Source organism: Harpia harpyja, chromosome 14, assembly GCF_026419915.1.
Source record: "Harpia harpyja isolate bHarHar1 chromosome 14, bHarHar1 primary haplotype, whole genome shotgun sequence".
Lineage (NCBI taxonomy): Eukaryota > Metazoa > Chordata > Aves > Accipitriformes > Accipitridae > Harpia > Harpia harpyja.
Genome location: NC_068953.1, coordinates 35,441,610 through 35,454,818, shown reverse-complemented (window position 1 = coordinate 35,454,818; position 13,209 = coordinate 35,441,610). Strand labels below are relative to the sequence as shown.

The following is a 13,209-nucleotide window of genomic DNA, read 5'->3' as shown; positions in this document are numbered from 1 at the left end:
TACAGGTGGGATATTTTTAATCAAGAAATTCTCATGTGACATCAGGATTATGAGGCTTTTTAGTAATATTGTAAAGCACTAGTCATGCTTTTTAAAATTGTGTAGGTCTCTGTCCTCCTTTTAATTAATATCAAGGGGATACATGTCTTTGCCTGTTCCTTTCTCGTGGTAGGGGTCTAATATCTGCAAGAGATTCAGCACTTCTGAAAGCATTGGATGTAGTGTGTGAACACAGGACAGTATACATACGTTAAGTTTCATGGTTCTCTGGTTTACCAAGCATACACAGGGTGGTTGTTTTGTACACATGTAATAAATCTGTTGCTTCATGTTCATGTTGTAGCTGTTGTGTATGCTCACAGTCAGGTACTGTGTACTCTGTGTGCAGTAAGTTCCATTACTCCTGGAAATCCTCAAGCTTATTGGGCAGATGCAGTACAGCAAATCTAAACGTATGCAGTAGATTTGCCGCTTCAGGGAGATCTCAGATTTAATACTATTGGGAAAAAATAGCTAGTTTGCATTTGCACAGTATACACAGGCTTACTGGTAGAATGATGAGAGCAAATAAGAGGCACCAGAAAAACGGTGACCATGATCTGCTGCTACCAAGATCTTCTGGTTTTTTGGAAAGGAAAACTGCCAGGAGAGGGCAGATGAATTATGCTGGTGGGATGTGTATGTCCCAAGATTTGTACAATTAATTACCTTCTGAAGTATTCTAAAACCTCTAATCTAACAGTATGATTTATATGTAAAGCTTTGCCTTCTTCAGATTGTCTGAAGCTGTTTCCTGCATTGGAAAATTGTCTATTAAGTAGTCAGTATTTTGCTGGTCAGCACTTATGTCCTCAAATTGAAGGAAAGCATCAACCCAAATATATCCACTCAATCAAAAAGATTTTTTAAATTCAAATCCTAAGAATATTATTCTTCTTGTGCACCTCATGTGCTAATCTTTAATCTTAGGGTATGCATCTGTTTAATTTCATTGAAATAAAAGGGAGGAAAAGAACTGCAAATTCCGGATTGTTAAGAATAAAAATGAGAACATATTTGGTATCGCTTTAAGTAACAAAATCTTGTCCATCAAAGTAAGTTTTATCATATTCATGCCCTTTAAAAAGGGAGAAGATTTTACGAGACAACAGCACATGGTTGCTAAAGGCTTTGATGCTGAAGAGTCCAAGTTTGACAATAGAGTCTAAGCATTACAAGGAGACATTTTTCTGCAAATAATCTGAGGAACAGTTATTAAAGGAAAATTAAATTTTCCAACTTACGTATTTAAAGCCTTGAATGTAAACAGCTGTCTGTTGTTTATTTCACACAATATCAAAAGTATCTTTTTGATAGGAAAAAAACCTTATTAAATACCTATGTCCTTTTCTGTTCATCTTTCATTTTGGTGAGAATTAGTTTCACTGTATATATATTTTTTTTTATCAAGATGTTAGATAACCAAGAATCTGCTGATATTGATACTCAAGAACATTCTTTTACTCGTACAATTGATGAAGAAGCGGAAATGGAGGAGCAGGCAGAACGCGACAGAGAAGAAGGACATCCAGAACAAGAAGATGAAGAAGAGGAAAGAGAACATGAAGTTATGACAGCTGGTAGTAAGTACTAGTTATGTGTGTCAATAATGTAGTATGCTTTGGAAGGAGAGTATATTTTTCTCTCCAAGGTAAAATGAAGACATTATTTAAAAGATTGTGAAAGATTTGTCTGCACAAATATTGTGAGAAGTTTATTTTTATAAAATGGTGTAGTGCTTTTATTGAGTCAGAAATGCCTTTTGATACAAGGGAATGTGAATACTAGGCAAGTAGACTACCTTTCTGGGCAATTCACAGGGCATCTGACCTAGACCAACAGTTCTTATATGCACTGTCTACAAGACTAATAGGTTTCATATTGCTTTCTCTAAACTTCTATTCAGTAGATCTCTGAGTTTTCATCAGTATTTATATAGAGAATTTTTGCTGTGTTTGTATGTGTTAATCTTGTATGTAATAAGCTTTGAAGAGTAATAGAATCAAAGAATGGTTTGGGTTGGAAGGGACCTTAAAGATCATCTAGTTCCAACCCCCCTGCCATGGGCAGGGACACCTTCCACTAGACCAGGCTGCTCAAGTCCCATCCAACCTGGCCTCAAACACTTCCAGGGAAAGGGCGGCCACAACCTCTCTGGACAACCTGTTCCAGTGCCTCACCACCATCACAGTGAAGTTCTTCCTTACATCTAATCTACATCTACCCTCTTTCACTTTAAAACCATTACCCCTTGTCCTATCACTACATGCCCTTGTAAAAAATCCCTCTCCAGCTTTCCTGTAGGCCCCTTTAGGTACTGGAAGGCTGCTGTAAGGTCTCCCCGGAGCCTTCTCTTCTCCAGGCTGAACAACCCCAACTCTCTCAGCCTCTCTTCACAGGAGAGGTGCTCCAGCCCTCCTCTGGACTCGCTCCAACAGGTCCATGTCCTTCTTATGTTGGGGGCTCCGGAGCTGAATATTCAGTACTCCAGGTGGGGTCTCACGAGAGCGCAGTAGAGGGGCAGAATCACCTCCTTCAGCCTGCTGGTCACCCTGCTTTTGATGCAGCCCAGGATACGGTTGGCTTTCTGGGCTGCAAGCACACATTGCTGGGTCACGTTGAGCTTCTCTTCAGCCAACACCCCCAAGTCCTCCTCTGGGCTGCTTTAAATGCTTGGGGTCGCCCCGACCCATGTGCAGGACCTTGCAGTTGGCCTTGTTGAACTTCAGGAGGTTCACACGGGCCCACCTCTCAAGCCTGTCAAGGTCCCTCTGGATGGCATCCCTTCCCTCCTGTCTATCAACTGCACCACACAGCTTGGTGTCATCGGCAAACTTGCCGAGGGTGCGCTCAATCCCACTGTCCATGTCGCCGACAAAGATGTTAAACAGCACCGGTTCCAATACTGACCCCTGAGGAACGCCACTTATCACTGGTCTCCACTTGGACATCCAGCCGTTGACTGCAACTCTTTGAGTGCGACCATCCAGACAATTCCTTATCCACCAAGTGGTCCATCCATCCAATCCATATCTCTCCAATTTAGAGACAAGGATGTTGTGCGGGACAGCGTCAAATGCTTTGCACAGGTCCAGGTAGATGACATCAATTGCTCTTCCCTAATCCACCAACGCTGTAACCCCGTCGTAGAAGGCCACCAGATTTGTCAGGCACGATTTGCCCTTAGTGAAGCCATGTAGGCTGTTGCCAGTCATCTCCTTGTTTTCCATGTGTCTTAGCAGTTTCCAGGAGGATCTGCTCCTTGATCTTGCCAGGCACAGAGGTGAGACTGACTGGCCTGTAGTTCCCCGGGTCTTCCTTTTTTCCCCTTTTTAAAAATGGGTGTTATGTTTCCCCTTTTCCAGTCAGTGGGAACTTCCCCGGACTGCCATGACTTCTCAAATATGATGGATAGTGGCTTAGCCACTTCATCTGCCGGTTCCCTCAGGACCCGCGGATGCATCTCATGAGGTCCCATGGACTTGCGTACCTTCAGGTTCCCTAGACAGTCTCGAACCTGATCTTCCACTATGACGGGCAGTTGTTCATTCCCCCAGTCCCTGTTGTTGCCTTCTGCGTCTTGGGCAGTGTGGCTGGAGCACTTGCCAGGGAAGACTGAGGCAAAACAGTCGTTGAGTACCTCACCCTTCTCCATGTCCCAGGTAACCGGGCCCCTGTTTCCTTCCGGAGAGGACCCCCATTTTCCCTAGTCTTCCTTTTATCACTGACATACCTATAGAAGCTTTTCTTGTTGCCCTTGACGTCCCTGGCCAGATTTAGTTCTATCAGGGCTTTAGCTTTCCTAACCTGATCCCTGGCTGAAAGTGTACTACGGAGTTAAAGTGCACAATCACGAGATGATTTATGGTTCTAGAAGGTGTACGTGTGTTACCTGTTCAGTAGATGCAATACGCTTTTGCTGCTTGATACGCAGTTATTGTAGGCAAATGCGTAGTGTTCTCAAATTCTACCTGGACAGGGTTTCTGGGTACAGTAAAGGAAATGTATCCAGAAATATGCAGACAGACAGTAGTGTTACGTGCACAAATAAGTAGGAAGATGATGACTCTTATTGAAGATCTTAAGAGATGCTGATCCTGACATGCAGAGTTCAGTTTGTGTCCTTGATGTCTTGCTGCCTCTATTAACATCAGTGAAGGAAGTGTTTGGATTACCTTTGCGTTTCCAAAGGAGAACTGAACTTTAAAATGATTAAGTCAAGAGCTTCAGGTCTTTGGACAGAGGTAAAGAAGAATCTGGTACTTAAGACAAATTAAGTAACATGAAGGCTAAGAATTTTGATAGGATCTTCATTGTACTGACCAAAACAAATAAAAGCCTGAAACTGTTTCAGTATTGAATTACAGATATGCTGGTGTCTGGAATACAGATTTACAGAAGCATTACCTTGTATGCATCTGCTAAAAGGCAAACATGAAATAATCTCTTTCTTTGCTATCTGAACAGGAGTTGGGTTGCAGTAAGACACTGAAAGAGTGTTTAGTGTTCTGTCAAATAGCATTGTCCTCTTCATTTTAATATTAACATTGTATAAATGCTTTGTTCAACCTGTTTGTGTGACTTCTTTTATAGCTTTGTATTACTAATCTGTTGTTTTATTGTTGGAAAAATCTTTGTTGTTCTTTGTAGTGGGGCAGTTTTTGGCCCAAGATGTAGATGAATGTTTCATTCTATGTAGCTTTGTCTAGAAGTTAAGACTTTCTTTTTGTGTTGCATGTTACAGAAATATTTCAATGTTTCCTATCAGCCCGTGAAGTAGCTCGCAGTCGGGATCGAGATAGGATGAACACTGGGACAGGGACTAGACTTGATGATCCACCTCCTCAGTCTCAGCAGGAACGAAGAATCAGCACTGATCTGACAGAAGGTCAAGATGTGTATACTGCTGCGTGCAACTCTGTGATCCACAGATGTGCCTTGTTGATCTTGGGAGTAAGCCCTGTTATCGAGGAGCTCCAGAAGCGAAGGGAGGATGGACAGTTACAGCAACCTCCCTCTGCTACTTCTGAGGGGATTGGACTCATGACAAGGTGGGGTTTGCTGACTGCTTAGAATAGTTAACTCTTCTCTGCTTCCTTTATATTTGATTAAATAACCTCAGTTTTTCTCTGAGGCTTCTTAGAACTTTTTTTAAAAGAAGATTTTTGCCTAGAGCAATGTTATGTTTTTGTTGAGAATAGTGATTTTTCTCAATATTCTTTGTCCACATTAACTAAACCTTAAGAAGAGTTTTATTCTGTGTGGACCATATTTACTTTTCAAAGTTGGGTTTAGTGATAAATAGTAATGAAGTCCAGATCATCAGTTACACAGATAATCTGAGGTAATTGGAAAAATTGTTTATTTTTCCTAAATTTTGTTTATGTGTTTGGATTTTTTTATTACCATACTTGTATTATCTTGAACTTTATCAATGTCCTAAATAGTAGTGTCCAAAAAAAATTTGTAGGACATGCTTAAAAGCAAAAGTTTCAAAGACTATTATGAAAAAAGTGTCGTTCATGATTGATTTTTAAATATATTTCTAACATATTGACATGTGTAAGACACTGTTGTTAGGTATAGGAGAATAACAAATTAAAGCCAGACAGCTCATTGAATTGGAGAAGTGTATAATTTAAATAGTGTAAGTACTTCATAATGTATTTTAATTTTTATAAGCCAAGTTATTCTTGGTAACACAGTTTTATTCTAAACTTGACCCTTTTAAACTTTCATTCTAGACATCTTTGTGTGTGTGTGTCTTGGAACATAACACAGGAATTGTGTAGCTGATGCTACTAGTGAACTCCTGAGTCTACTTAAGCTTCTAGCATACAGAAACTCTGTTCTGATACTTTAAATGAAGATATTGATGGGGAGTTCACAGGGAGATTATATATATTCAGTACCCTTTTATTCTTTTTGCCTCTTTTTGGAAATCTAGTCCCTAAAGCATGGGTGGCTGCCTCTGTCATTGTCAAAGTGGCTTTCATCTCCAGCATATCAACTTTAGGATGCATTTTATGGGTGGGTTTTTAATAAGTTCAGTGCTTTTTCACCCACTTACTCTGTCTCTGTTTTCTTGTCCTCTCAGCTCAGAAGTGTTTCTGTATATTGTATGTAATACTTACCAAGGCACTTGAATGATCAGTCATTTGAGGTTGCCATTTGTTCAGTTGACCAATAAGGGTGTTAAGAAGTAACAAAGTTTACTAATACCCTTTTTAAGCATAATTGAAGCCATCAGACCACTTGTTTCCTCTTTGGTGTGGTCTTGTGATGTTCTGTGGTAGTCTGCTCCCAAATAAAACTGTGGTACCTGCTAAATTTGACTACCAACTCTTACTTCTGCCTAATACCAGTATTTTCTTTCTGTGTGTGTGTGTGCACGCATGCGCACAAATGTGTGTGTACCTCAAGCAGGAGTGAAAGTCTTACTGCAGAAAGTCGCTCAATCCATGCAAACTCAAACTACAGACTGATGAAGTCAAGAAGTGAATCTGATTTATCTCAGCCAGAATCAGATGAGGAAGGTTATTCACTGGTAAGCAAACTAGCATTTTGTATTTAGAGATTGTCAATGTAATATTTAGGTGGGAAGTACACCTTAAACATTTGTTTAGTACCGTGTTTCAGTACTTTAGTTTCTCTTCTAATAACCACCATTATTAAGAGAAAATAATGGTGGTGAAAAACCAATTGAAATTATTATAGCTCTGTTAACTTTCTCACTTTTATGGGTAAAGGATGCATTTTAAATACTCAAATATTATGCACCACATAAGTTCACCTAAAGAAATGAGACTTTTATTAATCTTTTAATGTAGAGTGGAAGACGAAATGTTGATTTGGATTTGGCATCATCACACAGAAAGAGGGGTAAGTTTAATTGTTTACCTAGTGAATATTGACCTGATAAATGTATTAGTATTTCTTAATTTAAAATGTGTTTGCAGTTAAATACAGTACATAATGGCAATCAGGATGTTAAAACTGAGTATTTAAAAATAACATTTAAAATAATCATTACCTACTGTTTGTTGTGCTAGGTTCTGTTGCTTTGTGGCTTGGTTATAGTATTTCCTAGGTTCTAGAATTGCAATGCCCTTTTGAAGCAAGTGAGGATTTCTCTGAGGTCAAGTGAATTAGGAACTTTCACTCTGTTTTCACTCACGTGACTTCAGGAAGAAAAAATTGACAGAGAAGTTCAAGTGGAATGCTCTGTTCTTGTGCTAACAATGAACTTTTACCATAAAATGTGCTTGAACTTGGAGAATTTGTATCCAGAAAATACAGCTTCAATTTCTGCATCCTCAACACCAGCACACCTACAGAACCAAGCAACCACTTCTGCCATTGCTCCAATATAAATCCGGTTTTTAACTTTTGTACTGCTTTTTGTTGCTGCTTCATTCTGGGGAATCTCAATGAGCTTCTTCACAGAAGGCAGTGGAGGGAGCAAAGGATGTTTGTTTACACAGAGACCAAAAAGTCCCACTTCACTCTGGATGATGCAGAGTCACTGCTAGAATCATGACTTAAGTCCTTCGTATCTGTAAAAATCTTGGGAAGAGGTTAACAGGAATTAGGCTGAGTTATGATATGCCTTAATTACAGAAGCCTTAATACCGTTAGGTAGCGTAAGAGTTCTTGTTTAATAGCCTTCATCATTAAGCAGAGTACTGAGAGGTTGCATCCTTTTTAAAGTCTTTTGGAACTGTAAAACATTCAGTGGCAGTACCCATTACACTTCAATTTTTAAATAATGTGGAAAGGATTTCACTGTACATGGATAATCACTTGAACGAGTTGAGCAAGTAAAGAAGTTTACTAGAGCTGTTCAACAGTGACAGCAGGATGTTTGTTGGCATTCTCAGTGTTAGAAGATCTGATAGCCTCTGTCAGCACTCTGATCTGCAGTATATTCTTTGAAGTCACCGTTTTTAGCTTTGCCATTAATCTGACGCAGAACTCTGCACTTGCGTTTCTCTATATCCTAAAAGTAATCCAGGAAATCATCTTGGGTTAGATCTGAGATACAATATACCTTATGGACTTATGGTTCCTGAACTGTTGGTTAGACTGATGAGGTTGTTTTGGCCACGGGCTCCAGGAAATGAGGAGTAACACAAGAACAGACTTTATCAACCAACCAGTCTATAGAAGCTTTTTATTACAGAAGAAGGTTCTGCACCAGGTGTGTAACACTGAGGAGAAACAGGGGTAAATGCAGTTGATCTATCCAGAACCTGAAGAAGCTCAAGTAGCTCATTTGCAGACTGAACACTGACAACACGTACCGATACCAGTTTTCTGGTACTGGAGGACTTATTTGCTGTTCCATGGTACTTAAAGATTTTTTTTTTTTGTCTGGTTTTGGCAACTGGGAGTTAGTCAACATACAATAATGAAAACTTTTCTCCTTGTGCTGGATGATATATATGACAGTTTTGGTTGATACTCAGTACCAGACTAATCCAGTGAATGCAGGGTGCATTTACAGGGAAACATTCCTGATAATTATATCAAGGTCAGGAAAAGATCTACAAAGATCTGCGTGATCAAGTGGATGAGCTATATTCAGCTCAGTGCTATTTAAGGTCTTTCATTTCTTATGAAATGTCTGGTTTTGTGAATCCTAGTTATCTTCTAGAACTGAAGCATGCCCCAGTGTTTGGTGAAGATGTAACTTGCAGCCATTTCGGATTGTCCACCCCTTGTAACATAGCCAGCACACTGAAGTGCTAGAGATACTGCAGTGTCTATCAAGGATGTTTTGAATGGTAAAACTCCTTCAGTTTCACCTTTATTCTTGTGATATGCTGTGACTAATAGAGGGGACATTTATATTCACTGTTACCTCAGCTTGAAGAACAGGAGAAATCTGAGTTCTTAAAGCATATTCACATTATGCTGTGCTCTGTCCCGAGTTGCTGGCAAAAGAGATTAAGGAGTTCAATCAGAATGAGCTATCTGCATTTGAATTTGCTACATTTGTTAAGAATTGAAGGATTAGAAAAAAGACTAGTTTCCTGTTTTTGGCAAGTAAACCGCTGTAGAAGAGAGGACCTACGGAAGACTACAGCATTGTTCCTCATGATGTTCTGCAGCTGGATTTTTAAGTGCCACCAAAGTCATATTCCACTGAAGCAACCATTAGACATTTTTATGAGAAACAAACAGCATATTTTTATTTGTTAGGGGTTTTTTTGAGACGTTCTTTCTATATTCATGTTTGTACCTTGTGCTCCTAGGACTTCCACATATGATCTGCTTTTTAGTGGAAGATATGGAAGGTTTTATGTTCCTCTAAATGAGGAGAAGGAGAGGAAGGAAACGTATGCCATACAGATGCTAGAGAAGATCTCTGTTTTGAGTGCAGAGGATAGTTCTGCGTTACAGCAGAAGTATACGTGGGAAACACTTCTCAAATTGCAATTAACGTAAAGCCTCCTGTTTTTTCTTGTCTCTATATCTACAAAACAGCGGTAACCATTGTTGCTTTTAGGGACTTACAGCTGAACTTTTCAAATTTTTGTTGGATTGAATGTAGAGTTGAGAGTGTTAGGTGGGAAAGAACAAGTGGAGTCTTACAGAAGAACCATAGGAACTGCAAGAACCACTTCTCATTTCTTTCAATTGAAGTTTATTATTCAAAAAATTCAATCATGTTTCCTTTTAACATGTAGATTTTAGAATAATATCTTACTGCAGTTTGCAGCAGTCTCTTGAAAATATTTGCTCTCTTAAGTGCGTCTCCATAAACTCTGTGAAGGAAGTTGACAAGCAGAGCTAATCGGAAAGCAAGGTTTTTTCCTTTTATCACCATTCTTTTTTTCCTGTAGGCTGTGCTATTTTGGAGACTTAAAAGGTAATTTTCACTAAAAAAAAGTTCCTTAATATATGGGCATGAGGTTCCTTCCGTCTCTTCTTAACAAATTGACTAGAATTTAACCACACTACTTCTTACAGAACCGTGGCCACACATGATGTTTCTAGCTGAGGTTTTGTAGGGTTAATTTATCCTCAGCTATAGTCTATGCAGAGTATTTGATCCTTGCAAAGTTGTTAAAAGAATGTAGTGTTTATAGGGTGTTGGTAAGTGGTTCTTTTGTAACAGGCAAGAGAGTAATTCCCTCTGGAGTGGATTGGCTTATTTTAGAACTTCTGTTTATTGAGTGCAGCAACTTGTTATTCAAATTCAGATCACATTTCCTTGATAATTAAATCTCACTATTGGTTATAGTCTGATTTTTGTGCTATGAAAGCTGTTCCTATTCATAAGTTGCAATGTAGAAAACTAGCAGTAGAAAAACTACTGATACTGTAAGTTGTTCCTATGGTCTTGCAGATGAGTATGGAAAGAAAGCATTCTCTTTTTACTCAATTAACATCTTAGCCACTCAGTCCAATCTTTAATCTAATTGCATTCTTTCTCTATTTATTGTGTCTGTTCAGAAATATGATTATGCTATTCCTACTTCAGCCTGAGGTTACTTCGAGTATCTTGTGCTTTGCTATTATTTAGTTATTTCTGAATTAGTAAACTTTTCCTTCCATTCCTGCAGAAAATGTCTGTTTTCAAGACTTTTGCCATAAAGGGTGATGAGCACATTATTATTTTCCCCTAATATCTAAGCCCTTTGGGGTTTTTTTGTTGCTTAGATTAATCTTTTTCAATTTTGCAGAGCCAGAGAGTATGCCTCAAAATGTTGTACCTGTCCTGTACAGTACCAGCAGGATACTGTACACTGCATTAGATACTTAACAGTAAAGAATGTGTATTTAGCAGTGCAGTCATAAACATAGTTGCAGGCAGGTAAATGAGAGTCCTCTAGTCTTGGGTTTTCTTACTTCACATAAATTTTAATTCAGTGAATTTCAGTGTGCTTGTGTGTACTGTAGTACTTTACTAACACAGCTGGGCAACTGAAAAAAGCAGCAACTTAAATAAAATCCAAATTAAATTGAAATAATTTTGTGTACTTGTAATAATACAAGTTCTGCATTTTGGAATTGAAAGATCTTGTTTGAGTAAGGGATGTAAGCATGTCTCGGTGTATTCTTATAACTGTGTTAAAGGGAATATATTTTTTTTCCCTGAAAAAAAGGTGGAGAATTTAGAAAGTCTGTTACCTAGGCTGTACTAATTCAAAACAAGAGTAAATATTTTCTTTCCCCAGACTTTGCTCCTTGATATATTGTTGTATTGATTGAGAAGAGACTGATCGTTTAAGTCTAAGAATAATATGAGGAAGAGATTTTATGAATATGTTACCTTCTGTTTCAAATGTCTGCTTTTGTCTTCTGATTCTTGTGTGGTGTAGTGTATTTACTCCTTTTTGGCCAGTTGAGCCCCAGAAAAAAGAAGAGCTTCAAGCAAGTAACTGATGGCATGTTTATTTTTTTGTCTCTATAGCTTCCCTACATATTTTATGTTTTATGAAGTGTGTATTGCAGCTGTGCCACATTCATTTAGAAAACTCATTATTACAAGCTGGCTTATAAGGACAAATAAACTTTTTTTTTTTTTTACTGTAAGCTTAAAGTTTATTCTTATGTGCAATTCTATTCATGTGATTGTAGAGGCTTATGGAAGTGCTAAGCTGCAATCAATTCTGTGTAATTGATATTACACAGAATCAAGCTAAGCTCTAATATACAATCATACTTTTGATTCTTCTGTTGGTATTTAACATCTTCAATGAAAAAAATTTACTTTGTTTTAGATTTGTGTGCCCTAATCCTTAAATGTTTTTAATTCTGAAGTATACTACTTTGACTTCTGATATCTTTGTTTTTAAACTATACTTTTAGTTATAACTTGTCTTGTTTTGCATTTAATCTGTATCTCATAATTGTTTGGAATTTTCTCCTAATTTGAAACAATTTTAAATTGTTCTTACATTTAAATGTTCTTGCATTTAATACTAAAATGATTAGCTAAGACCTCATCTTTTTTCAAATATGAAATAGTTTAGGTTTTTATTAATATATGGTGGGGTTTTTTTCTTGTAAGATTTGTTGACTATCAAAACTAAATTTTCTCATGATGTTCTGTTAATCCTTGGAAGGTATCCTTTAGCATATGATTTAAGACATTGGACTTGCTTTTTGTTTCTTTAAAAATCCTTTGATTCTGTGCTGTGTTTCATAGTGGCGTAGTGTAGGACAGGTAGAGGATAGGAAGCTAATGTCACTTTGGAGTGCTTTAAGCTCTCCTGCTGTTCAAAGACTGTAGGGCTTAAGGAGGTTTTTGAAATAGTTGTTACTATGTAGGCAACATTTTGTGGGCTTGGTAATAAAATAGCTATGCTTCCTATAGGTAATCCGAGGCTTCATTTATCCTCTCTGTTGGGCTCTGTTCACCGTGCATATGCTAGGAAACTCCTTCCTACATGAAACTATTTTAGCACCTTTTTATTCTACTGTGTCCTATTTATCTTGTTTCTCACCTGCCACTTCAGCATATAATTTAGTTTTTAATAGAGAGCTTTAAAACAAGTATTATAAGAATGAATATTAAAATTAAGGATAAGGTAGTATCTGTCTTTACTTTTGTTTTAAATATTGTTGCCAGGTAGAAATTGTAAAATTGAGTAACATAATTTCTTTAAATTCTTTCGTAGTAAACATGGCAAAATAGGTAGTTCTCTGTAAACCAGGTAATATCACTGTGTTACATAAACCAGCTGAAATTAGTAAATCAGATTGCACTTTGAAAAGTAGTGTTTAAACTTAATCTTTGCATTACCCAAAATAAATTTGTGTGTGTATATTTTTGTCAAATGCCTAATATGACCTAAGTACTGTGATGGTTCTTTCTGAAGCCATTGCAATATGTTTAGTAGCAAGTGTAAGGAATACTATGCAAACACACATGAACACTATTTACAGAAAAGGAAGTGGGATGTGAACAGGTTTTCATAATTTATAGCCCTGACAATTAATTTTTTTGGCAACTAAGTGGAGACTAACTACCTAATTTACAAAGGAAAAGCAAAATTTCACAGTATTTTAAATTTGAGTTGCATGAATGTGCAAATTGTGACCTGCAGGTGCAGATTAGTTGACAGAATAATAGCTTTTTGCCTTTACCTCAGGAAAAGAATGGTGTAGAATGGTTGCTAGGAGAGTTGTCCTAAGTTCAAAAACTGATGTGTCTGT

The 13,209-nt window shown here is 37.8% G+C and overlaps 1 protein-coding gene across 1 annotated transcript in view; it reads left to right on the top strand.

Annotated features, from left to right (window-relative positions):
- The window catches only part of HERC1 (HECT and RLD domain containing E3 ubiquitin protein ligase family member 1), a 116,825-nt gene that overhangs the window by 51,551 nt on the left and 52,065 nt on the right, over positions 1-13,209 (top strand). Inside the window, exons 22-25 of the mRNA XM_052807552.1 lie at positions 1,451-1,622; positions 4,784-5,090; positions 6,466-6,586; positions 6,870-6,921. Coding sequence (XP_052663512.1) covers positions 1,451-1,622; positions 4,784-5,090; positions 6,466-6,586; positions 6,870-6,921 — 652 coding nt within the window. The remainder of the gene's footprint in view (positions 1-1,450; positions 1,623-4,783; positions 5,091-6,465; positions 6,587-6,869; positions 6,922-13,209) is intronic.